Source organism: Grampus griseus (assembly GCF_964374135.1).
Source record: "Grampus griseus genome assembly, chromosome: 8".
Taxonomy (NCBI): Eukaryota; Metazoa; Chordata; class Mammalia; order Artiodactyla; family Delphinidae; genus Grampus; species Grampus griseus.
Genome location: NC_139002.1, coordinates 64,114,740 through 64,141,858, shown reverse-complemented (window position 1 = coordinate 64,141,858; position 27,119 = coordinate 64,114,740). Strand labels below are relative to the sequence as shown.

Below are 27,119 nucleotides of genomic sequence, written 5' to 3'. Positions count from 1 at the left end.
GTGACATTGTTACTGAAAATGATGGAAAGCTGGGACGACCCTATGGACTAAGGGAGCAGGGCTTGGGGAGTCCAATGAGGCTGAAGAGCATGCTCAGAGTGAGAGCTGGTTATGATCAGGGGGTGGGTTGTTGGAGTTTAAGGTCTCATAGGTAGAATGGTTCTAGATGATGAAAATGGTCTAGATATGGTGAGTGAACTGAAAAGAGAGGTGAAGGTGATTTACATTAAAGAGATCAAGGACGTAAGAGGCCAAGATGCTGATTAGGACATTGGTTAACTAGATGTTGTCAGGGCAGTTGGATACTTGCCAAAGTCCTAGATAAATGGGAGAGTTAGCGATAGGAGATAGATGAAAGGAATGAGGGAGGAAGAGGGCAGTTGACTAGGATGTAATGGAGTTTTACAAGCCGATGGAAGGACAGCTATGGGGAACTCAGAGAATGTCTGCCCCCATTGGCTTTTCATGTGAGATTATGGTAGAATGAAAGGAACTCTCTTGAGAGGCTTCCAGCCAAGTGATATTCTGAGGGAGAATTAAAATCATTCGAGGCCTGGAAGAGATAAGAATGTAGGCTTTCCATAAGCCTCAGTAAGAAGAAGGGGATCAGTAGGGGTGGGGGAAAGCGGAGGAATGTGAAGATACTAACGTGTAAGGAAATAAGCAAGCATATGGGGGAGGACCACAGGCTAAACAGCCAGGACTTTGGCCTTCAACTTGTCCAAAGAGTGAGGGAGAGGGCGTTGTCATTCAGGCGCAAGATGCCCAAAGAAATGACCTTTGGTGCTGTTGTCAGATTGTGTTTCAGATGCAGCGATTGCTGGAGACCAATTGTAACACAGACCCTGGTTCCCCTTGGAGTATCAGATTCACCTGGGAGCCTAACTTCTGGACCAAGCAGCTGGCTTCCCTTGGTGAGCCCAGGGCCTACTCTGTGGGCCTGTGCATGATTGCTAAGAACACATATAGACCATCTGCTTAGCTTACTGGCTAGATCAGCATATGCCCAAGAGAAAGCACTCCCTGAGACTGCCAGAGCAAACCTGAATGACTGGGGGTGATGAGGGTAGGGTTGGGGTGGGGGGTGGGGAGAGTTGATAGCGTAAATAGCAATGGCAATACAGGACTTCTGTAACAGGACCAGCTGAGATCTGAGCTTCCTATTCTGCATGAATGTCCCTCTTCCCTTGTTTTCATTGCTAGAAGAGGAGACAAGACAGTGGCCCTACTCTCCAGAATGCTGTATGGCAGTGCACATGTGTGTGGGCACAAACAGAGATATTTCAGCAACACAGAGAGGAGACAGACAGACAGTGTCACACATGTCCTTTGGAGTTGAGATATAAGCAGATAATTCATGACCTTGTGCGTTTTTCTTCCCTGCTGCAATAACTTGCTGGCATTCAGTCTTTAGGCAGAATGTAGACAACTTGAAGTTGTGCCTGTGTTGACAACCTAATGGTAGGTTTGTTAAACTAATGGCCAACTGCTACCTTCATCCGGGCTGTTATTCTCAGTGAAAGTGTTTTGAACTTAACAGAGCGATAAATGATATATTTAGGTTTATTTTTTGCTTCCCTTACCCTTTTGATTTAATTCAACAGACCTTTGGTGAGCACCTGCTCTGAGTCAGGCCCCACCCTGGCCACCAAGTGACCAAAGGTGAATAAAACACACCTCCTGCCCTCAAGACACTTGGTCTTCCCCAAATAAGCCTCAGATGAGCTGAAGGAGCCGTTAGCCTGAAACAGCAATGGATATCATCTACTCATGTATGAGGGCCCAGGGGCCTCAGTCCGCAGCACTGGCGCCTGGCATTGACCCTGGTGTTAGAGCTTCCCCACTCTCTTCCATCCTACTTGCCCAACACACAGTTCCCCAGAACCATATTTGAAGACTTGCTCATTTGTCCTGGGGATGAATCTCCTTTGCCACTTTCCAACACACTCCTTCTTCTCCCCCAGTGTTGATTTTTTTTTGGTCTGAGTCTCTCTTGGGCTATTCTGTTAAAAAAGAAGTAGGTGCTCTTTGAGGGAGCCCGTGGTTTCTCTAGTGAGATAGAGTCAGGACTGAGCATCTGGTAAAAGCTGAGCTAATTTCTAAGTGTCCCAGGCCCCAAAAGCAGGTCTATATAGGTCCAATTGCTGGAAGCATTCTAGACTGAGTCTTGGGGATCAGGGGTTGAATTTCTTAATCTCTGCATCTGGTACAAGTTTTTTTGAATGCTATCCTTCGGTCCCAGGAGTGGGAGGTAGCAGAGGGGGAACAACTGCAGATTACCTTTGGAAACACTCTCTATTTTGAATTCTTAGGCTGTATAACTACTGAGGGTGGACAACTGTCCCCGGCAGATACTCCTGCGTATGGAAGCTTACAGGGACCATCATCTTTTTATCAAAGCCACCAGTCCCCAGGGGCTCAGCAGGAGACTCTCAGCCATCCCTCACGCAAGTTCCAGCCTCCAGCACTGTGTTCCTCCTCTGTGTGCTGCTCCCACTGCTCCCCAGTCTTGCCCTCCCTCAAAGGCCAGGTCCCGCCGCCCAGCATACACCCAGCCCACAGCTTTAGGCAGCCCTCCGAGACGGTGCCCCAACAGCTGAGGTCACTGCAGTGCTCCCCACTGCTGCCCAGGGAAAAAGAACTGCCCTGCCGTCCTCATCCACCAAAGCTACTTCAACCCTGGCTGGAAACCCAGCCCCCTGCGGAGCAAGAGCGCACATCCCAGCGGCTGGGGCAGCAGCTGACTTCCCAGCCCGTGTGCATCGTCCCTCCGCAGGATGTTCAGCAAGGAGCCCACGCCCCGCCCACCTTTCAGACACCGTCTGTCCAGGTGCAGTTGGGCCACCACCAGAAGCTGAAGCTCAGCCACTTTCAGCAGCAGCCGCCGCCTCCGCCCCAACAGCAGCCACCCCCACCTCTCCCTCCATCCCAGCATCTGGCTTCTAGTCAGCACGAGAGCCCTCCTGGGCCTGCCTGTTCCCAGAATGTGGACATAATGCACCACAAGTTTGAGCTGGAGGAAATGCAGAAGGACCTGGAGCTTCTCCTTCAGGCTCAACAGCCCAGCCTGCAGCTGAGTCAGGCCAAATCGCCGCAGCATCTTCAGCAAACCATCGTGGGGCAGATCAACTACATTGTGAGGCAGCCGGCACCCGTCCAGTCCCAGAGCCAGGAGGACACAGTGCAGGTGAGCCTCAGGGTGGCATGGAACACACATTCTCCCTAGGACAGTGCAGGAAACACAGCCTCCCAGTCACAGGGTGGCACAAGAGCACAGTTTCTTCATTTTAGGGTGGCCTTGAACTCAGCCCTCACAATTCAAGACTGCGCTGGGCTCCACCTCCCATCTCAGGAAAGCTCCAGAGAACGGAGTACTTAGCCCCAACATAGATCTGGGCTTGATACTGTCCAGAGTGGCCTGGCTTAGCCCTGTCCTCCTGGGTGACACTAGGGACCTTGTCCACGAATGGAACTTCCTGAGCTGTGCTGGATTCTAGCTAGCGCCAGGGCAGAAGGGAGGCTGTCTCTTACCTTTGTAACCTCACTTGCCTTGCTGTAACTTGTATATCCCAGACAGGGGGAAGGGCAGTGAAGGTGTGCCCTACATGCTAGTGGACAGCAACTTCATAACACTTCATAACACTAAGAGACTTAGAGTTTATTCCAAGCCTACTAAGCTAGGAATGTTTTGTATACACTATGTCATTTGTCCTATCAACAATGTTGTTATGTAGGCATTACCATCTGTTTTTCTAGGTGCAGAAGTGGAGGTCAGAGAGGGCAAGCAGTTTGCCTAGAGATCCTAAAACATTGAGTGGTAGAGCAAAGACTTGGATCCGGGGCTGCTGACTCTGAAATGCCACAGAGGAGGCCCTGTTCTCTCCCTAGGGGGATTCTGAAGGCTGCTCCTCTCTTTTTTCAGCTAAGAGACAATTGAAGAGGTGCAGTTTGTGCCTCTGGGATTTTTGCAGCACTCCACATCTTCATCCTTAACTCTTGCTTTTCTTTGTCCCCAGAGCTTCCTGTTCCAGCCCCTTCCTCCTCCCCTCTCACTTTTTTCATAGTGGTGTCTCCTTTAAACATGTAACCACATTTATATCTTCAAAGCAGCTCTACAGACTTTTACTATATTACAAAATATAAGGCCTCACATTTATGCTTCAGGACTGACAGCTTCAGATCATGCTTCAGATGTCTTCCTCTGAGGCTCAGTTCCTTTGAGGGGATATGGAATAATCCTTATGATGGCAGAGAAGGGTCTAGGGTTTATAGAGGACCATAAACTCTTTAAATGTAAGTCAAAACTGTTATGATTGCTAAGGTGAATATGACAGAGTTAGCTCATAATTCTTGGTTTGGGTTCTGTCCTAAGATTGTCATATTAGGAAGAATTTAGATAAGACTATCTTTCTTTCTGAAAAAGTTTCAAGCAGTTCACAATGTGTAGGTGGTAACAACGGACAGTGCAGGGTGGGCATTAGCCTTTGCTGCTGCTGCTACTCTTTGCGGTAAAACCCACCCAAGTTCTTATTTTCTTCTCCAGGCTACAGATGAGTCCCCAGCATCTGAAGGCCCAAAGCCAATTCTCCCTCTTGACAAGAATACAACTGCTAACTTGCCCCAGGCATCTGGGGAAGAAACTCCTCACAGTGTTCCCCCACTGGACAGCGCCATCCAGCACTCCTCTCCGAATGTGGTGAGAAAGGTACTAACAGAGCCTGCTTTTGCTGACCATACGGGACCCACTGCCTGTCAAGACCCCAGGGACCTGGATGAGGATGATTGGGTGGGGGGAGGAGTGTCCCTGTTCCATCCCTGGATGTTACACAACCCTGACTCATGCCTTCTGTCCTAATGAGTCTGCAAGGTCCTCCTCTACCCCATTTCCACCCACATACAGTAAAAATGGGAGCAACTGAGCTTCATTTAGAGAGGAAGGGGAAAGGGAAAGAAAGCCGACTTATTGAACCCTCACTCGGTACCTAGAACTGCGCATGGTGCTTCACAGGGTGATTTCACTTAACCTTCCCAACAGTACTGTGAGGTGGGCACCCCAATTTTATGGCTAAGGAAACTGAGATCCAGGGTCCTACAGCTAGTACATAAGAGGGCTAAGGTTTATTTAAAATGAGAATCCAAAGCCTGAACTTTCTTCTGTCTGCAATGAATGAAAATGGGGAAAATGTTTTATGTGGTCCCACAATCCAAAGTTCGTTGGCCTTAGAATTTGGATTAATGGAATTTATTGGGTGAGTGCTCTACAGGGATATCCTGCAGAGGTAGCTGAGCATCTAGGGGCACTGGGATCTCTTGGAGATAAGCTATTGGAGCCCTTCCTGTCCATCTACCTACCTGCTGGTGGAAGCGTTCATGGCAATAACCCAGAATCCCACGACTCCTCAGCTGTCCTACTCTAACCCCTGCCCTTCATCCCTACCCTGGTCATCCTCCTAGCTGGAACCTCAGTGCTGTGCCATGCCTTCCCATCAGCACTCCGTGTGTTCCTTGGCCCTGCTCCACTTATCCAATTGCCTTTTCTGGTCTAGTCCCCTCAACCTTCCTGGTACTTCCACTCAGCCCTGTACCTGAAGCTCTGTCAGCTATTCTGTATCCTTCCAGCCTGCACCCTCGGTCCTGCAGCATCCCTTAGGCTATACAACTCCAGTTCCACTAGTTGTTCTGTGTACCTACCCTTCATCATGTTTCTCCCAGTAGCACCATTGCCATATATGTTTTAGATCAGTCTAACTCAATGATACTTGAGAAGAGAATTTTAAAAAGTAAGAGATGGCAAAAATGAAGTGTTAACTTGGAAATCCCTTGAAGTCTGGGCAGGCCTCTGGTACTAATGGCTTTTTGTCTATGCCCATCCTGCCCCATCCTTTTGAAAATTGTCTGGCCTAGAGGCCATAGAGATGCTGTAAATTGGTCCTTTGTGGCTCTTAGTGGTGTACATTCTTACACCTGGGGTAGATACCTATCCATCCAACCATCCATCTATCCACCCATTTGTGTATTCACTCAATGTTCAAAAAATATAGGTTAATCTCCTATTATATGCCAAATAGTTTTCTACGTGTCAGACACACATTGGTGAATAAGAGTCTCACACTGGAGCTTATATTCTAGTGGGAGAGAGAGTTAAACAAGCAACAACAATAAAGCATGATAAAGTGCTGTGATAGTCATTGGGTTGTATAGAAGAAGCACCAACTCTGGGAGAAGGGACTGTTCACAGACTTCCTAGAGGACATGATTTTAAGCTGAGATTTGAAGGAGGAGAAGTTAGGCTGGTAAAGGAAGGAAGGGGGAAAGTATAGAATAAATAGTCAAAGGGAATGGCAAATAGGAAGGTCCAGAAGTGAGAGAAAGCCTGGGGTACTTAGGGGGTTTCAGATGATTTGGCTCGGTAGGAACATGAGATGTACTGGAGAATGGACGTGATTGAAACCAGAGTGGTTGGAAGGCCTTGTAAATTATGCTCTGGAGTTGGGATTCAGTCTTGGGGGTTGCGAGGCGTGAATGAAGGATTTCTAGCAAGGAGGGACATGGTTTGAATTAAATTTTAGAAAGGTCACTTTAGTTGTAGTAAGAGAGACCAAAATAGTACAGAGGAGAAATAGGAGAAGTTGAATGAAATCAGGTAATGATGGGAATGATGAGGCAGCAAGAACTTCAAGAGATCAGATCACAGGAGCTTTTGGGCTTGGAGTCTGACTGGCAATGGGAAGTGAGGGAAAGACAGTCCGAGGTGTGTCTTAGCTCACTGAGTTGCCATTCACCTGAGCTGGGAGCATGGGAAGAAAAGCATATTTGGGGGGGAGGAAAACGTTAAGTCTTGAATTGTTGGTGCTCTCCTGTGGAAGTTACATTATAAGATGAATATAAGATGAATGGAAGGCAGCTAGCTTTAGAGGTCAGTAGGAAGCATGGGCACTGCCAGTGCTCAACTGGTAGTGGGAGCCATGCTAAAAATGCTTCTGCTTATTTAATGAGTCTCAGTTCTGCTCCTCCACCCAGTACAGAGGAAAGGAGGTGAGCCACATGCAAGCATGGAGTCCGTGCTGCCTGTGTGGGTGGCCCACAGGGTGCTCTGAGCAGTGAGGGGAGGGGGATGCTGCCCTCCTGTGTGGCTGCAGGGTGGCAGTGGGGTTAAAGAAGATCCTAAGAACTCTAACTTCTCGTTTTGAGCTGCCCCTGGCCGTTAACCTGGGTTCGTGCAGAGGTGTGGAGGGGCAAGTGGCCTGACATTTTTCAGATGCTTTGTAGGCTTCTTTGTGGCTTGGACTCCCAGAAAAAGGAACCTCAAGGTTGCCATCCTGGCCCAGAGGAACCTTTGGGTCTACTTGACTGAGAGGGGTACTGCTTATACACAAAGCTCCTGAAATAAGAAGAAGGGCTTTCTTTTTGAGGGAATTCATTGCCTTGAATCTGGGATCGGGCAGGGTGGGGGTATGAAGGTCAAGGTTACCAAACAACATTTTGAGCATCTTATCATTGATTGATAATACTTTGTATAGCACTTTCTACTTTTTTCATAGGTTTTTACAAGGATTATTCCATTGTATCTCTTTGTTTATCCTAGCAGTACTATGAGGAAGCCACTTTCTTACTCCCCTTTGAAAGATGTGGAAACTGAGACACAGAGAGGTTCAGTGATCACCTAAGAGTTACACAGCCAACGATTGGCAGTGTTAGGACCAGAGCACAGGTTCCTGCCTCAGCCCTGTGTTCAGTGATTAGGTTAAATTGCCTCTCTCTGTGCACTGCAGTGGGAGAAGTAGGACTCCATGTGGTCTCTCACCTGCTGGATTTTCCTATCTTTATACTCTCTGAAGTAGCCTGAGGCCTTGCTGGGGAGAGGTCTTAGGACCCAGCCTAGTTTGGTCTTGGCTATCTTTATCTGGTAAAGGCATTTAGCCCCCAGCCGACTCCTCAGCCTGTACTGGCCTGTGAGTGCCGGGGGATGTCAGAAGTCTATCTGAGGCCACAGATGAGAGGAACCTGTGGCTCCAGGCACCACTCTGTGTTCCACAGGGACCTAGTCATGCTCAGAGCTGCTTTGTGTCACCACATGGAGGACTTCTGTTACAGCTGAGCAGCTGTGCACAAGTACCTAGGAGCTGGTACTAAATAAGCTGATGGTGAAAACAGATTGCTGCTGAAAATGAGAAGTGAAAGTTCTAGAATGGGTTTTCTAGCGGCTTGAGCTCTGCAGTCTCGGGAACATTTTATCCCACCACCTTCCCTGCCTCCAGCAGGATGTTTTTGTATGAACTTGGACATTTGTTTGGCACTAGCTGTTGCCTATGCTTCTTAATCTTGGTTCAGCCACCCTGAAGAAAGACGATGAAGAAAGACAACTCTGCAACAGAACCCCTTTAAATTCCAAGTGAAACTGGAAGCCGTTTTGATGGCTTCATTTCAAACTTAACTAGTCAACTGCTGAAAAATACACACATTCCTTTCCTCAAAACACTCATGGAGTCAAGGCTGTGCACGTCACAGAGAGCCCTATCTGAACCCCAGTTCACTTGCAAGAGGGACCTCTTTTCTGCTCATAATGTGGCCCCAGATCTTCAACAAAGGACTTTGAGGCCACCAAGATGCTGCTTAAGGCTTGAGAGGAGTCTTTGATGTATTTTCAGCAAATGATACAGAAGTAGTAGGCATTCCTGTGGTCCAGATTATTAAGAGTGATGCAGAAGAGTCAAGGATAATGACTCAGATGAATAACGTTTATGCCATTATCAAAGCATTTTGATGCCTGAGCTCTTGATTTGATTCTTAAAACTCAGTGAGATTTACATTAACCTCTAGAGGAGGAAATTAAAGCCCAGAGATGGAAAATGATTTGCTTAAATACATACTCTAAACCTTGACATAAGTGAATACTAGGCATCCCGCCTTCACAGTCTCCAAATACACTACTACGGACCAGGTCATGGGTTCTCAGCCTTAGCAACCTTCTTTTCCTCATAGTCTGCCACTGACAGCAGCGTTTCTCAGAATGTTCCCAGGGCCTGGTGTGGCTTTCTTAGGGCATAGCCTGTGTCCAGTTAACATGTGCAGAACTGTACAGAGATGTGCTCTGTCCAACAGAGCTAACACTCCCCAGGTCTGGCTCCCTGAATTTTGTACTCTCTAGGAAGCCTGTCTCCTTCATTCTAACCTGATTTTATTCACAGACCAAACCCAAGATCTTTGTCTATCTCTTGGTTCATGTGAAAACAGGTTCTTGTTCCTAGGCCTTAAATTTCCTTAACCCAGCCTGGGAAAAATACCTCTGGCCTAAGTTTTCCTAGTCTCCAAAATTTGGGTTTTGACGATTCTACTCATTCTGGCTTTTACTTCAGATTTACTGGAATCCACTTATTCTTTTCCTCTTCCTTCCACCTCAGACTCTGGGATCCTCTTTGCTTTTTCCATCTTCTTGTATCATCAGGGCACTGGGCAGTCTTCATTTCTTCTCTCTTCACCAGCCATGATTGTTTTCCCTTTTGACTTTGGTCAGTTAGCAGATATCAACATAGTTACATCTATAGCAATAGCCTTACTTCATACAAGAGTATTTTGTTGAGCCGGAGGGGCACTCACCATCAGCAAGAGCAACTTTCCTATTGAAAATCAACTTGTGAAACCACTTGCAAGAAAAGTTAGTTAGTTCCCCCCTCAGCTGTCTGATTCAGCTGTGTCAAGATCTCCTGCTGTTAAACCAGTCTACTTTATATGAAGCTGTTGAAATTCTCAAATATCTCAAGGATTTAATTCACAAATCGATTTACCTCCATCCTTGTCTCCTTATCTGTTTCTTCAGCCAGGGTGAAGGCCTTCAGTATGTTTCCAAAACATGACACATTGGTCTCTTCTTCTACTGTACATTTACATGGTGATGAGTTTTTGACGAGTTTAACTTCTAGAACAAAAACCTGAAAGCAGAAGTGAGCAGGCAAAGCTTCAGAGCAGCAACAAGAACAGATGTCACAAACCTCACTCATTATATTCTATATGCGACTATAAGCCTGATCTAGTCAGCATTCTTTTTTTTTCTTATTTTTTGGCGGTTCTCGGGCCTCTCACTGTTGTGGCCTCTCCCGTTGTGGAGCACAGGCTCCAGACGCACAGGCTCAGCGGCCATGGCTCACGGGCCCAGCCGCTCCGCGGCATGTGGGATCTTCCCAGACCGGGGCACGAACCCGTGTCCCCTGCATCGGCAGGCGGACTCTTAACCACTGCGCCACCAGGGAAGCCCCCAGTCATCATTCTTGATCTAGCAAGCTTAGTTATATGGTTTTCTTTGGAAATTTTTAGTTTTCCTATATTATAGCAGTAAGCAGAGTAAAAGCAGGAAGGCAGAACTTCTATAATGGCAGCTAACAACAGGGGAGAAGACAAGAAACTTCACCTGGAAATGTGCCATGATGTGAAGTCATTCACTGAAAGGACAAGCTAAGCCCTACATTCCTAGAAGTTCCCTAAAGCACCAATGAACTGCAGAACACCCCAGCAATAGAGGTTCATCAAAGTTCTTTTACATCACTAAGAATTGGTCTCATTAGGCATCATGTGCTCTGTTTAGTAAGACAGGGTAGGGTGCAAAGCATTTGAAAAATACTCCCCTTCAAAATAATATTTTAAAGCTAACTGCATTTTGTTATCGAAAGAGATATGTTTCAGATATCTGGAAAATTGACTTCTGTGGAACACCACCCTATCTGTGCCACTTTATCCTCAGCAATATTATCTTTCTGTAACAACCTGAAATTTGTATTAAACTCAGGGTATGTGCACCAAGTGTCTGTTTATTGACTTCTTAATCACATCATACTAGGGCACTAGCTTTCTACCTAATGGCACAAAATCAAGACCAGCCAGCAGATTTCTAAGGCTGGGCCCAGTCTTGGATTCCTTTATAAGCTTGGAAAATTTGGGTAATCACTCTGTGTCTCAATTTCCCTTCCTGTTAAAATGAAAGAACAATGTTTTCTCTGAATTTTGACAACATCTTGTGGCAGTCATTAGAATGGCAATATTAGGCACATTGAACTCCAGAAAAAGATCTGGGTGGTGAGAATGGGGAGAGGAAAGGCAGCAGGTAACAGAGCACAGATCAACAGGATTAGATGGGTAAAGGACTACATAGGTGACTAGGAGAAAAGGTTGAAAGTCATACAATTCAGACAGGTCACAGGTCAGGCAGGTGGCAAACAGAGATAAAGAGATAAGAGACAAGGAGAACAAAGGGACAGGGACATACAATTTGGGAGGAGAGAAAATTAGGGGCAAGTGAGGAGATACTAGGTCATGGAGGTAAAAGGGAGCTCCCTTCATACGTCAAAGATGACCTGAGCTGATGACCAGTGTATGTTTTTTGCATTTTGGACTTTTCTTCCTCCCTGAACTAGAAAATAATTTATTTTTACTTGCAAACCTCAAAATACTTATTTTCCCTCATGAAATCTGAAGGTTTTATATGTGAAGATGAAGTCAAGGTGCCAGTTAAGCTTGGCGGTGTCAGTGATTGCCCTATACAGACTTTCCAGCTGGCCATACGCTTTCACCTTCTCTCATTTGACCTCTGAACAATCCTGGGTGTTGGAGAGGGCAGGTGGCATCATCTCCATTGACATATGAGCTCCTCCTGTGTGTGAGGCACCAAATGTCAGACAACTTGGTCACATTCCCAAGTCCTTCTCCAACCCTAGTATGTTCTCAAGAAGACTCTTCCTTACAGGCCCTAGAGACTCAGCCTGCTTTCCTGGCCCTGAAAGTTGGCCCCTCCCCTTGCCCCTACTCACCTTGTAGCAGGGTAGGATGGAGGGTCTCAACTCCTCTCTTTCTTCCTGTACATGAAATAAGGACCTTTTGTTTTAGTATTTTGTAGCTCTTCACTCCAGAGAGCCAGATGAAGTATCAGAAATAACTAACACACAGCATAATGGGTTCCAGAAATGCCACTGTATTTGCATAGCCTATAGATATGGGACTGGGGCCGGCTTCCTCATAGCAGTCTCTCTGAGTCCCTTCTCAGAATTTCCCTATAGATGTTTCCCAGGTTCTTGTTACTGTTACCAGAGCTTTCTTTACACCACTTACTGATAGCCTTGGCCTCCTTGAGATTGGCTGTAGATATGGACAGGAAAGAGACCAGTCTAGTCTTCAGTATCTTAGGACATGTTACCGACCTCGTGCCATCTGCTAGGTGTTGTGGGAGCAGGTCCAGCAGGCGCAACTCAAAATAAGCTGCAACAGAGTTTCTACAATTCTTCCATGGCTCAATCTGCATGCCCTCTCTTCTCTATCACTGTATTAACTCACATTTCATGATGTGCAATAAGTGATCAGGAAAGGGGAGTCGGTATCATACAAATGTGATCTCTACCCCTAATCTGGAAAGTTTTGTGTTTGGGGATTTAATCTTGTGCATGTCTTGTGACATACAGCATCTGACTATTATTACTCAGAATGGTCCCAGAGGGATTTTGGTGCTCTTACTGCTTGGCACCAAGGACCTCACTGAGAGTCATCTATGTAGATGAGATGACTGCATTAAATATACATGTCAGATAGGGACAAGGTGAAAGAGTCCAGCTCAAAGGATTAGACAGTCCTATATTACAAAAGGGAATACAATGATCGTTGGTTATTCTTATCCAAAGATAAGGAAATACAGTATATTAGAGAGCTATGTTAGTGCATTACCAGGACAACAAGACGACGCCAAGGGATGCAGGCCAGGGCATGTTTGAGATGGCCCTTGGCCTCTGGCCTCAGTCCCTTAAGCTGGGCTCTATGCCTACTTTATTCCATTTGGTTTGAGCATTCCCCCCCATTGCTTTTTCTCCTCACCTTTCTTATCTTGGGACTTAGACTATACAGCAAATTGAAGGCTTTTTATTGAAGACCATTGAAATACCAAGAAACATATAAAAAGCAAACTTTTCTTTGGAGAAATAAAGGGTATTTAGCTCATCTACTTTTAAAACTAAAAATTAAGAATAGAAAATATAAGCTTTATTAAAGCAGTTAAACAAATAATAAGGGGAAAGCGTTGGGGGAGAAGAAAAAGAGATGAGAAGAAAGAAAAAGAGAGGAGAAGAAGAGAGAAAAGGTCAAGAGAGACAAAGGGCAGGTGAAGGAAGGACAAAGAGATGGAAGAACAGAATGTGGGAGAGATCAGGGAAGGGGGTGAGCACAGAGAGGGGCAGAGGCAAGCAGACCAGAATGAAGAGTGTGGCTTTGGTGCCAGAGATCTGGATTCTAAATCTATAAAATCCTATGTCAAATATCGTACTTAGTGGCGAATAGTGAAAGGATCCCCCTGAGATTAAGAATGAGAGTAGGATGGCTACTGTCACTACTTCTATTCAACCTCATACTGGAAGTCTTAGCTAGTGGAGTAAGGCAAGAAAACCAAATGTAAGCAAAGGGAGAAATAAAACTCAGTAGTCACAGGCGACATGATTTATATGCACAGAAAATCCCAGAGTGACTTTAGTAAGGTCCCTGGATGCAAGTTCATGAACACAAACAAAGAGAAATGGAGATTTATAAAATTATGTTTTCAATAACATAAAAAACTGCAGATGCCCTTCTGAGCTTCATTTTTTCTCAGGTATAAAATTAGGGCTACGACAATAATAGCAATAACAATAATAGCAGCAACAGCAGCTGGGATTTATTGAGTACCTACTGCCAGACATTGCTCTAAATGTTTACATGGATTATTTCTTTTAACCTTCACAACCCTTTAATGTTTGTTGTGAGGATTAAGTGAGGAAATATATGTAAAACACTAAGCAAATTGCCTTGTGTATAATAAATTCTCAATAAATTTTAGCTATATAAAAATAGGCAGGTACTTCCCTGGTGGCGCAGTGGTTGGGAGTCCGCCTGCCAATGCAGGGGACACAGGTTCCAGCCCTGGTCCCGGAGGACCACACATGCCGCGGAGCAGCTGACCCTGTGCGCTACAACTACTGAACCTGTGTTCTAGAGCCTGCGCACCACAACTACTGAAGCCCACGTGCCTAGAGCCCGTGCTCTGCAACAAGAGAAGCCACTGCAATGAGAAGCCCACGCACCACAACAAAGGGTAGCCCCCACTCGCTGCAACTAGAGAAAGCCCATGTGCAGCAACGAAGACCCAACACAGCCAAAAATAAATAAATAAATTAATTAACTAATTATTTTAAAAATAGGTATTATTTTAGAGAAACTTATAGACTTAGTTGTTAGTAGAACTAAGCTGCTATTCATTTGGCTTACAATTTGTGGAATAAACAGTCATGCATTGTTGTTTTAAAAAAATTGTGAATAGCTCATTTTTTTTTTAACATCTTTATTGGAGTATAATTGCTTTACAATGGTGTGTTAGTTTCTGCTTTATAACAAAGTGAATCAGTTATATATATACATATGTTCCCATATCTCTTCCCTCTTGTGTCTCCTTCCCTCCCACCCTCCCTATTCCACCCCTCTAGGTGGTCACAAAGCACCAAGCTGATCTCCCTGTGCTATGCGGCTGCTTCCCACTAGCTATCTACCTTACGTTTGGTAGTGTATATATGTCCATGCCACTCTCTCACTTTGTCACAGCTTACCCTTCCCCCTCCCCATATCCTCAAGTCCATGCTCTAGTAGGTCTGTGTCTTTATTCCCGTCTTACCCCTAGGTTCTTCATGACATTTTTTTTTTCTTAGATTCCATATATATGTGTTAGCATATGGTATTTGTCTTTCTCTTTCTGACTTACTTCACTCTGTATGACAGACTCTAGGTCCATCCACCTCACTACAAATAACCCAATTTTGTTTCTTTTTATGGCTGAGTAATATTCCATTGTATATATGTGCCACATCTTCTTTATCCATTCATCCGATGATGGACACTTAGGTTACTTCCATCTCCTGGCTATTGTAAATAGAGGTGCAATGAACATTTTGGTACATGACTCTTTTTGAATTATGGTTTTCTCAGGGTATATGCCCAGTAGTAGGATTGCCGGGTCATATGGTAGTTCTATTTTTAGTTTTTTAAGGAACCTCCATACTGTCCTCCATAGTGGCTGTACCAATTTACATTCCCACCAGCAGTGCAAGAGGGTTCCCTTTTCTCCACACCCTCTCCAGCATTTACTGTTTCTAGATTTTTTGATGATGGCCGTTCTGACCGGTGTGAGGTGATACCTCATTGTAGTTTTGATTTGCATTTCTCTAATGATTAGTGATGTTGAGCATCCTTTCATGTGTTTGTTGGCAATCTGTATATCTTCTTTGGAGAAATGTCTATTTAGGTCTTCCGTCCATTTTTGGATTGGGTTGTTTGTTTTTTTGTTATTGAGCTGCATGAGCTGCTTGTAAAGTTTGGAGATTAATCCTTTGTCAGTTGCTTCATTTGCAAATAGTTTCTCTCATTCTGAGGGTTGTCTTTTGGTCTTGTTTATGGTTTCCTTTGCTGTGCAAAAGCTCTGAAGTTTCATTAGGTCCCATTTGTTTATTTTTGTTTTTATTTCCATTTCTCTAGGAGGTGGGTCAAAAAGGATCTTGTTGTGATTTATGTCATAGAGTGTTCTGCCTATGTTTTCCTCTAAGAGTTTGATAGTTTCTGGCCTTACATTTAGGTCTTTAATCCATTTTGAGCTTAGTGAATAGCTCATTAATTCATTTATTCAGCCAAGCACTGCTCTTGCGTCTAGAAATACAGTGGATAAGCAAAACAGACAAAGTCCACACTCTAATGGAGTTTACAGTTTAGTAGGAGAAATAGATATTAACCAAATGGTATCACAGATTGGGCTATGAGAATAAGGTCCAGGAGTTATGAGAGCATAAAATGGGGAGCTGGTCTGGGTTAGAGCGAAAATTCACGGGTGAGCTGAATTCAGAAGGTAAGTGGAACAGGGGCAGGGCTAGGAGAATGTTCCATGCAGAAGAAGCGGTCTGTCTGAAGAGAGAGGTTGCATGTTTCAGGAACTGAAAAATTGTCTGAGTGGCTGGAGTTCAGAGAATGAGGAGAGAGCTGTTGTATGGACTGTGGCTGCAAAGCAGGACAGGGAAGAGGTCATCAAGGCCTTAGGAGCCTTGTTGAGCACTTTCTCAGTGGAGCGCAGTACAGTTTTATGCAGAGGACTGATGTGCTCATATTTGTGTTTTGAAACTATTTCTCCACTGAGGAGACCACTACTGTAGTCTGGAAAAATATGAATGTGTAACCCAGGCTAGGACACCAGCAGCAGAGAGGAATAGTGGGAATATTTGAGAGATGTTTAAGGGGTGGAATTGATGAGGTCTGGTATTAGCTTGGGTGAGGGAGGAAGGATGCTCTACTGTTGTCTTCCTCCTAGGATTCAGCTTGAAGAACTGGGTGACTAGGGTGACATTCACTGATGTGAGGACAGTCTTTTCTTCACTGTTAATTAGCTTTACTAACTTAATATGGAAACTTGAGAGGGTATTTGAAGTATTTCTTTTCCTGTGGAAATCTGAATGTCTTATTCATGGGAAAAAGAATGACAGGTTTATGACACTGATTTTGGAAACTTAGAGATATTTACTCCTTGTTTCCCCTTCGATTTTCAAAAGATGTCAAATTATTATATCTTTTGTCTTAAAAAAAGGCAAAGATATCAAACTTTTAAATTCCTGAATGTTGCATTTAGAACAGGTCTTCCCACCGTCTCCCCTCCATCAAATCTCTTTCTCCAACATGAAAAACTGAAATGGATTCAGTGCAGTATCTATGTCTTTAACTTCTTTTTATCAAGCTTTTAAGTCTCTTCTGCCTAGGTCACCAAGCAGTTAGAAACGAGAAAGGAATTATGGGGGTTGGAATATTATTGCCTCATCCAATGATTGTCCAGATTGTCCATATTAAGATTTAGCTGCTCTGATGTTCTTTGCATCTGGTTTAGAATGTCTTTGGCAGGTATAGCAGGGCTAGAAAAGACCTTCACATCTCTTGGTCAAAGTCTTCAATCTGATGCTGGTGGTGCTGGAATTGATCTGAACAAGGCTGTGAGAAGGCTCTGGAGTTTGACCCAGGTTACCCAGGACTGACTGGGGCTTCCCAAGCCTTGGCACTATCTCAGAGAATGTCTGCAGCAGATCAGGGTTTGAGCCTTCTGAACTTCCTCCCATTTTTATGTAGCAGAAACTATCCTGTAGGACCCCCAGAAGGGAAGAGAGGCCACTAGTGCTGTAGTCAGAGGGGAATGTGAAGTGGGAGGGTAGTCCTACAGTCTGACCCTTTGCTTAGGTACTGGAAAGGGGGTGAAGGGTGTGGTTGATAGTGTGTGTGTGTATGTGTGAGTGTGTACCACCCTCAGGTCAGGTGGTAGGCTGTCCCTCTCTCTCTCCCTCTCATCGTCTGTCAGTCTGTCTCTCTCTCTTTCTCACACACACACACACACACACACATGCACACACGCATGCACACTAGTGTCCTCAGCCGTGCCTGCCTCTGTGTCATAGCCCACCAACCTCCTTGGTGTAGGGCAATGGAAATAGGACTTCTTGTGCTGTCTGCGTTCCCTGCAGCTATGAGACTGAGGCAGAGTGAGATCTGAGCATGGAACTCTTGTGGGCTGCATCTGTCCTCTCCCTCCCACCATTCCTAGCTAACAGCCTGACTGTCCCCTGTCTTCTTCGCTCCTGCAGCACTCCACTTCTGTGAGCATCATGGGCTTTTCCAACACACTGGAGATGGAACTGTCATCTACCAGGCTGGCGAGGACCTTAGAGCCACAGATCCAGAGTGCGAGCAGCCTGACAGCTGCCCCACCCCAGGTGGTACCAAGCCTGCTGAGTGGCCCCTCACCAACCGTGTCCAGCCTGGTGGGCGGTCAGAACCAGGCTATGCCCAGCCTGACAGCCAGTCACCTGCCGACCATGCCCAGCCTTGTGTGTGGCACACCCCACTCCATGCCCAACCTGATGAGTGATCCCTCCCAGGCCATCACAAGCCTGGCAAATGATCACTCTCAGACTGGGCCCAGCCTGATGTCTGGTCCCACCCACACTGTACCAAGCCTGGCAACTTGTCCTCTGCAGAGCGTGCCTCCGGCTTCTAACATGCAGTCGGAAACCGGATCCAGCTGCAGTCCTGGCTCTGGCCGAAATGCAGGGAGCCTGCGCCCTGGGGATGGGGCTGACCCCTCCCTGGGGAATGCCTTGTGTAAGGTAGGTCTTGGGGAGATGCCATTCAACTTCCTCTGCTCATCGCTGGGCAAAAGGGTAGCCCCTGAAGGCTTTATTCTGGCCTTAGCTTAACAGCTCTGTGACCACCAACAGGAAAAACGTCTGATTTCTTTGATTCTTGTTGGCCTTTCACTTTTGAAAGATGGAAAGTGAGGATTCTACCCGCTTCACTGACTCTCTGGGACAAGGCCCCACAGCCCCTGGTCCGGACACTTCCAAGGATTTGGCTATCCCCTCAGAACTGGAGGAGCCAATTAACCTCTCTGTGAAAAAACCTGCACTGGTCCCAGTGGTCAGCAAATCCGTGGCCCTGCAGCAGTACCGGAGCCCAGAAGGTGAGACTCAGCAGCCTGCCTTTCGTGCTGACCACACACTTGAGCAGATGGGCTCAGCGCTGCCGTGAGACAGAGGTCAGCAGAGCTGCTCTGAGCCTGAGGGAGCAGTGTTTCTCTCGGGCTAAATTCACTTCTCCCCCAGAACTGACTTATTGATGTCTGTTCTGTTTCCCTCACTGTAGCCATGACTGATCCAGGCATGGCCAGAAATCAGCCTCCTTGTAAAATTCCCCATGCAGAATTTCGGGGGTCTGGGTTATAGGTAAGGGGAAGCAGGAAAAGCACATTCCAGAAGGGCTAGCCTTGGCAAAATATTTTAGGGGAAAGAGCATGTCTGACTTTGGAGTGTGATAGATCTAAGTTAGCAGACCTGCTCTATCTCTTTATGTTTGAACCTGGGCAAGATACCTAACCTTTCTGAGTTAGTTTCTTTCTCTGTAAATGGGGCTAATCATAGCTACTTCATAGGCTATTGGGACAAATAACTACAGTGAAATCATTTGATGACTTACTCTGTAGTAACAAGAATTTGCCTTGCACCTGGCATTAATGTAGATTTGTGCTTCACAGTAAAGGGAATGTGGACTGGTGGAGGTTGGCTCTGATTCTCTTCTGAGCTACCCACACCCCTTCTCAAATGCGGCTAGGCTAAGGCTCCTTCCTTCTGGAGAAAGTGAGGGAGTTGGGAAGTAGCAACTGCCTAGTGAGCATTGGGGGCCTTCTCATTTCAGTGTATGATTCATAAATGTTTAGTGTGTAATGATCAGTCTATTTCCTACATAATTAATAGATGAAAATGAAGCAATCTTTCTGTTTTTTTCCTCATACTGGTTCTTCTTAACTACACAATAATGTAACCCTGAATTTTAAGCACTTAAATTTTTGAACCCTGCTTGCCCATGGAAAGTGCTCAGGACAGTGCCTGGTGCCGAGTGGGCGCTCAGTAAATGCTAGTGTCCTCCTCTTTCCCCACACTGCTCCCTGCCCATCGCCACAGACTGCACTTCTCAGGGGAGGGTTCCTGGGAGCCTCTTGCCCCTGGAGGGTGAGCTGGATTCTCAGGCTGTGCTGAAAAGGCAGGGGTTGGACAGAATGACTCCTTAGAGCAGGTGACACCAGTGTATGTATGGGGAACAAGTGATTCCTGAGCTCATTTTGAAGGTGAGAAGCTGGCCCCTTGGCACCTGACCGAGCCCTCACCCCCAGGCAGCCTCTGAGTGTTACCTGTGTTTATCTTTTTAAAAGAAAGTGGCCTTCTTGCCCTCTCAGGAGGGGGAGATATGGTAGGATTGTCACCACTATGAGTGATTACAGTGTTGGTAACAATGGTGTGACAGGTGTGTGGCCAAAGCATGAGTAGCAGATATGAGTAGAAGGTGTGGGTGACAGGGTGTGTTATCATAAGTGTATTTGTTTGTCTTTTGCCTTAGAGTGTGAGAATTTTGAACAAGGAGCCCTAGGCCTGGGTACAAAAGGGAACCAGAGCATCAGGTAACAGACGCTGGGCCCACCCTCCCTCTCTCACCCTCCAACCTCATGTCCTGGGAGGTTGGCACAGGAAGTGAGCATCCTTGATGACTTAACTAGAAGAAGACGTTTGCCTGCAGCTGTCTTCTTCAACCCCCAGACCCTGGGGTCGGGTGTGTGGTTGGGCGTCTGGGATGGTTGTGGGAGGATGTCCTGGCTCCTGCGGCGTGAGGCACGCAGTCTGTGTGCAGTCCTCCCTCTTCGGGGACCCCCCTTCTTTGATCAAAGGGCTCCCAGAGGTTGGCAGGACCCGGCCAGGCAGAGCTGGTAGCAGGGTGGAATAGGGGCCTGTAGAGGGTTGGACTGAGGAGATCTTGAGCAGCAATTCAGTTGTAGGATCATGGATGAGCCTGACTTAGAGGTTGGGGCCAGAGGAGGCTCCCACCGAGACCCAGGGATGTCGTTCTTGCCCTAGACCCTTCAATAGTGAGCCCAAGATTCCCTATGTGCGACTGGAGCGGCTCAAGATCTGTGCTGCCTCCTCAGGAGAGATGCCTGTGTTCAAGCTGAAGCCACAGAAGAATGAGCAGGATGGGAGCTTCCTGCTGATCATTGAATGTGGTGCTGAGTCCTCCAGCATGTCCATTAAGGTACCACTTTTCTCTGCCTTCTCCTTGAACCTTGGCCCAGCCTAGGAGCCTCTCTTTCCTCTCTGCTACTGGGAGAATTCTGGCTCTGGCATTGTTCTGAGTCTCTGAATGGGGCTGTAGCTTGGCCAGACCTTGTACCCTGCTACAAGTGGTCTGTGAGCTGCGCACTAGGAGTGAGCTGTCCTGGTGTTCCAGGGGCTTGGCTGTCTTGGGGTCCTGGAATAAGTCGGTACCCAGGGCTTGTCATCTTTCCTCTCCCTCCCTCCACAACTTGGTGCCGTGCCCTGACTGCTCAGACTCACTTCTTCCCCAAGGTCAGCCAGGACCACCTGTCTGATGCCATCCAGGCCCCAAACCTGGGGGGTAGAAAGGTCACTGTCACATCTCTGGCTGGGCAGCGGCCACCAGAAGTGGAGAGTGCATCTCCTGAAGAACACAGGCTCATTCCTCGACCCCCTGGAGCCAAGAAGGGACCCCCAGTACCAATAGAGAATGAGGATTTCTGTGCTGTGTGCCTCAACGGGGGAGAGTTGCTGTGCTGTGACCGCTGCCCCAAAGTGTACCACCTTTCCTGCCACTTGCCAGCCTTGCTCAGCTTCCCAGGGTGAGTCATGCCAACCGCAGGCCAGGCCCACAGAGCTCCCTCAGGTGGGCTTCCTCCCTTCTCTGGGCCTGCATGAATTACGGGTCTGTGACTTCGTGGCGCTATAGCTGTGTGTCTTCTGCACACAGACAGGTGGATGCTTCCCTTCCTCCTCTGTTCCCAGCTTCCTCCTGTCCAGATTTGTCCCTCTACCCCTCTCCCAGCCTCTTGTAACTCCTAGTTTTCTGGATTCACTAAATCCTGAGTTACTAAATTTCTTTCAAGCTTGTGGCTAGGAAGCCGTTCTCTACAGGGCAGGGCTAGGGACTCAGTTTCTCATGTCACCACTCCCCAAGCTTGTCTTAGGGTAGTGGGACAAGGGAGGGGGCTCTGGGTGATGTGCTGAGGGCTAACTTGGCCTCACTTGCCTCTTCAGGGGAGATTGGGTGTGTACCTTGTGCCGCAGCCTGAGCCAGCCTGAGATGGAGTACGACTGCGAGAACGCCCGCTATAACCAGCCTGGAGTGCGGGCCCCTCCTGGCCTGAGCGCGTATGACCAGAAGGTAGGGAGGGGTCTCTGGGGCAGCCTGCCTGTGCCCATGGGAGCTGAGTCTTTTCTGAGGGGGTGAGAGGCCTCTCTGGATACCTCTCTTTTGGGCTGTGCCTATGGGGGCTCACTACGATTTTTCTTCTGCCAGCTGTTTTCCTCTGGCCTGGGAGGCTGAACTGTGCGTTAGTATAGCGACTCGTACCCTGTGGGACAGAGCCATCAGGGTCGCTATCGTTAGTCCTTACTGAGGTGGGGCCAGAACAAAGTAACACGGTTGCCAACTCTGCTTTCTGCAGAAGTGTGAGAAGCTGGTACTGTCCTTGTGCTGCAACAGCCTCAGCCTGCCCTTCCACGAGCCTGTCAGCCCGCTGGTAAGGAAAGCCTCACTGCTTCTGCCGGCTACTGGACTTGCTGCTCAGAGCGCCCTGGGCCTGGAGCAGATCATGGCGGTGCCCAGGGTGGGCTCAGAGCGTGGCCACTGGACGCAGGAGTAATTTGTGCATGGCGTAGGGGACCCGGGGGCCATGGCCACTACAGCCCCCCAACCAACAGCTGCTGCTGCGTCAGACCTGACTTGACATGTAAACCACTCCTCCTTTTCCCTCTCTCTTTGTCTTTTCCCTCCACATGTTTCTTCTTGCTGCCTTTGTCTTATGTTCTATTATTTCCATTCCAACTCATTCTCTATCTCTCCTTCCTTCTTATCCTTCGCTTTTTCCTCTACTTCTCTCTTCCTATTTGCTTCCCCTTCTCCTCCTGCAAGGCCCGGCATTACTACCAGATTATCAAGAGACCCATGGACCTGTCGATCATCCGGAGGAAGCTGCAAAAGAAGGACCCAGCCCACTACACCACCCCGGAGGAGGTGGTATCAGACGTCCGCCTCATGTTCTGGAACTGTGCTAAGTTCAATTATGTATGTCTTCCCTGTTTTCCCTCTCCCCTATTTCCAGTGACCCCAAGACTGTCATGGCTGGACAGAAGTGTCTGGTTCGGGCCTGGGCTGCCAGGAGGAGCTGGGAGCAGACCTCCTGGGGCCTACTGCAGTGAATGTTTATAAGCTCTTTCCCACATCGGGGCCTCAGCGTGGACTCAGGAGGAATATGGGGGCTGCTAGTGACTGGCCATCTGTGGGTAACTGTCAGGGTCACGTCTGCTTTAAGAGCTGATACTAAACTGGTTATCCTGGGCCCTGAGGAGAAAATGTAAAGTTCCAGACATCCCAGAGACCCAGCCAGGCTTTGCGCTCTCTGTATAGCTCTTGAGGGGCCAGGAAGAGATGGGCTGGTGGAAGGGGGCCAGACCATCACTGCTCTCCTCCCCCTTCAGCCCGACTCAGAGGTTGCAGAGGCAGGCCGCTGCCTGGAAGTGTTCTTTGAGGGCTGGTTGAAGGAGATCTACCCGGAGAAACGGTTTGCTCAGCCAAGGCAGGAGGACTCAGACTCTGAAGAGGTGTCTAGTGAGAGTGGGTATTCCACTCCCCAGGGCTTTCCATGGCCCCACTGCATGCAGGAGGGCATCCAGCCCAAGAGGCGGCGGCGACATATGGTAAGGAGGTGTTGCCAGCTGGCAGGCAGGTGGGTGGGTGATTGGGCTGGCAGGGGGCACCCACGCAGCATGTACAGAGTAACCTGAAGTGAAGCTGCTCAGGTGGCACAAGAGAGTGGTGACAATGAGCCCTCACTTCCAACCCCTTAGCCTCAGACAAAGGCAAGGCAGTGCAGGGCTCATCAGCTCCAAGGACCACTGAGGCTCAGAACCCTGAGACATGGGGGTACCTGCCCAGGGTCACCCAGAAAATTAGCAGCAGGACCAGTGCAGCAGGACCAGCTCAGTGCAGTGATTACCCCACACTGTGATGCCCATAAGAAGAGAAGGACCTGGTCTCAGTACCTGATCTCAACTTGGGTTTGGGAGAAAGGGAGAGTCTTTTCAGCCCCTTGGTGTAGAGAAGGAAGGAGAGGTTTTGCTTGCAGGAAAGACATCTAATCTGACCTTTTGTCTGGTCTCACCTGTGCAGACCTGAAACGTCGATTCAGTGCTATTTAATTCTGCTGAAATGTATTGCCTTCCCACTGTGTGCCAGGATCTGACTAGCCATCCCCGGTGGTTTGCAGCACTTGGCACACAGTGTTTAGTGGCTTCAGTGAGTTTTGCTGTTGCATTCCTGGGGTGGAATAAAACACTTTGGCTGTGGGGAATCCCCGTCTGGACAGTTGGTCTTTTCACATTGATAAACCCTACACTGGGCCATTCTGATGCCAAATATTTTTTTCTTCTTTCAGGAGAATGAAAGAGCAAAAAGAGTGTCGTTCCGCCTGGCCAACAGCATCTCCCAGGTGTGAGGGCTGGAAGGAGACCAAGTACTCCGGCAGCTGGCGCCCCGTCCTGTTGACCACTCCTCCCCACCTTTCAGCTCATTCTCTTTGGATTGTGGATGTGAGACAAGTCTTGTTGAGCTTGTAGTGCCCTTCTTTGCCGTTTGCATCTTACAGCGTTTATTTGGGAGCCGTAGTGCATCCACTACAGAGAGTAAACAGCAAAGAGGGGGGTGTTCCCTATTACCAGAACGATCAGTCGTGTAGGGTCCACTTGACAAGACCAAGCCCAGTTAGGCTCGGAAGGACCAAACTTCCTTGGTGAATTCTTTCTGCTGAGGAAGGCCGACATTTCTCACCTTTCAGTGTGCAGGGCTCAGGAGCAATGTATATATCTGAACTCCTCCTGGGCCCAGAAGAGGGTAAAAGAAGGGAGAGAGGTTCTGACATATGGCAGGCCTGTGATCCCTGGCCCAGCACAGCCAAAGACTGTCACTGTTTGCCTTTGTTTGGCCTGCTCGGACAGAGGCACCTGCCCTGCACAGCGCAATGAGGCTTCTAGAGGCCATAGGTCTCAACTGGTGCCTATTCGGGTTCTAACGGTTTTCAGGGTATTTGTTTTTCATGCCCCCTTTCCTGATGCTGACTTAGGTGGCCGCTGTGAAGCTCTGGATGGTGTGGCATTCTTGATGGGGCTGGGTGGCTGTGCAGAGACCACTTACATCTTTAGGCTCCGATTTCACTGGCAGGCTTAAGAAGATGTTAACTTCAGAGCCTGCCATCTGTGCCACTGCTTTGGTGTCAGAACCTGCTTCTTAGAAGTGATTGTTGGCGGCCACCCCTTCATTATGTCCATTCAGAGGTCCAGACCCTGAGTTCTGCTTGGGAAAACTATGAGGAAGCTGCTGTCTGCTTCACATACAGAGGTTCTAGGCCAAGGAGAATGACCCACAACCAGCTCTCTCTGCTGGGTCTCTCCTCCTGCGTAGAGATCCTAATTCTCAGCTTCTCCACTTCACAGAGCCAAAGATCAGAAGTGAGTCCTCTGACTCGCCTGCCCTCAGGCTGTCCACTGCCCAGAAAAAGCCAAGACTCTGCTGGCAGCCCTTTTTTTGCTGGAGGTTGGAGAAGGCCAGAGGGACCAGCAGGAGCCAGACCTAAGCATTCGTGGAAGTTCTATCTGGCGTGGAAAAGGGGAAAACTGAGAGGCGAGAAGGCTCTTTGGTGTCCTTTGGTGACCCTGAAGCAACTTCAGGCCTTTATTTCTCCTAGAATGCAGAGAGAAGTGTTCTGGAGGTCACAGGCATGGGAGCGGAGCTCCAGGCTGCATCTCGGATGGATTGGTGTGGTCTGTGCAAGGTGTTTGGGAGGAAAAGGCATAGGCAGGTGCTGGGGGTCAGGCCACTTCACGAGCAAGGGCTTGGTTGAGAGGGAACCTATTGCTGATGTTGGCTTGGCCTGGGGACGGCTCTCCCTGGTCCTGTCATGGCTTAGCTAATTTCAAGGGAGCCGTAGGTCATGGCTTTACTTTTGCTAAGAGATGCAGTTTATTTGTAGGGCCCTTGTTAATGGGATAATTTTGATCAGAGAAAACATTTCTTCTCTCCTTGTGAGTGGATGGAACTGCTCGTTTCTTTTCCACCCAGGCTGAGAGAGCATCTTCACTTCAAAGCAGACTGTGCCCACTGACTTGCCATTCTTTCACCAGCACATGCCAAGCTCTCCTAAGCAGATGAACTTCCATAATCCTGTTTTCTAGTTTGGGGTAACTAGGTCTTGAATAATCCAGTAGCCAGGCGATCTTTGCATGTAACCCTCTACTCTTTGGAGCTCACATGACTTTACGGTTTGGGCTCTGACCACTTCCTTTTCAATTTTCAAATCTTTTTCTCTGTTTAGTTGGCTTGGCAAGGTTCTCTCTGTAATTACCTCATTAATTCCTCCTCTTGGTCATCTTTCCTTTGTGTGGCCCACCTTCACACCTTCTTTGAATGAGCTTCACCAGTGTTTTGTGTTGGGCAGCTGGGTGAGGGCTATGACAGGCTCAAACCCAACTGACATCTTTCCCCAAGACCAGCTAGAAACCACAAATGTGAAGGAAAATACCTAGTTAAGTGCTTGGCTTCACTTCTATCAGTGAAGTTCCCAGCTTGAGTGTAGCCTGCTGGGCCAGGGGACCTTAGTAATGTGGTAGAGAGTCACATATTCCCTTCCCACTGCAGAGACCCTGCATGCTGAGAAGCTCCCTTTAGGCACCTGAGCAGTGGGGGAGGGGTGGGAGGTAGGGTGTCCTTTCCTCCAAGGGTGTGAAGCCCCGGCCCACCATCCATCCCTACGTTGGTTACCCCACAACAGTGCCCTCTCCCTGGCTTTTCCTGTGTACTTAGCACCAGTGTTTTAACTGCTGGTTTTGTTTTGTTTTTGCATGCAGAAAACAACATGATGTTTCAGAAGTTGAACAAAAGGCTACTAGCTGAGTGACTGACTTCACTGGCTCTTTGCTAACATTTGAGCTAATCCCGTTTTTGACTTATTCCCATAATGGCCCCATTGTGGAGTCAGTTAAGTCCTTTGGTCATTGACAAAGTCATGAAATGGAAATACAATGAATTCTGGATTCTTATGGTACAGAATGCAGTCCTAGAAGAGGAATTGGGTTTCTTGGGTATACTGAGAAACAGAAGAATGGAGTGGCTTCAGTTGATGCAAAGGAGATTTTAGTGCACTCTTCTAGAAAACGGGTAGGTTGGCCTTGCCTAACTTCCAGCAATTGCCAACTACACACCCTGCCTGTCTTTGCAGGTACCCCCTCCCTAACAGCAGCCACCAGATCCTCTGTAGGCTCTGCTCCACAGAAGACCCTACCATCAACCCTGGCGGACTCTGGCTCTCTGTACCCATTTCTGGCAACAGGTCTTTGCCTTGCCTCTAAGACCTACACCTCTCCTTGTTTGTTCCTGGGCTCTGCTCTGCTTTCTGTCTCACTCCATGGTGTCACCTATAGTCTTCTCTTCTGAAC

General features: G+C 47.8%; 1 protein-coding gene across 1 annotated transcript in view; it reads left to right on the top strand.

Moving 5' to 3' along the window:
• The window catches only part of TRIM66 (tripartite motif containing 66), a gene marked incomplete at both ends in the record, with an annotated part of 46,828 nt that extends 22,701 nt beyond the window's left edge, over positions 1–24,127 (top strand). Inside the window, 13 exon segments of the mRNA XM_082660576.1 lie at positions 797–914; positions 2,313–3,187; positions 4,544–4,705; positions 17,658–18,179; positions 18,340–18,532; positions 19,963–20,023; positions 20,475–20,649; positions 20,964–21,253; positions 21,669–21,795; positions 22,079–22,153; positions 22,546–22,698; positions 23,112–23,330; positions 24,068–24,127. Of these exon segments, the coding sequence (XP_082516702.1) occupies positions 797–914; positions 2,313–3,187; positions 4,544–4,705; positions 17,658–18,179; positions 18,340–18,532; positions 19,963–20,023; positions 20,475–20,649; positions 20,964–21,253; positions 21,669–21,795; positions 22,079–22,153; positions 22,546–22,698; positions 23,112–23,330; positions 24,068–24,127 (3,030 nt within the window).
• Positions 24,128–27,119: the final 2,992 nt, after the last annotated feature.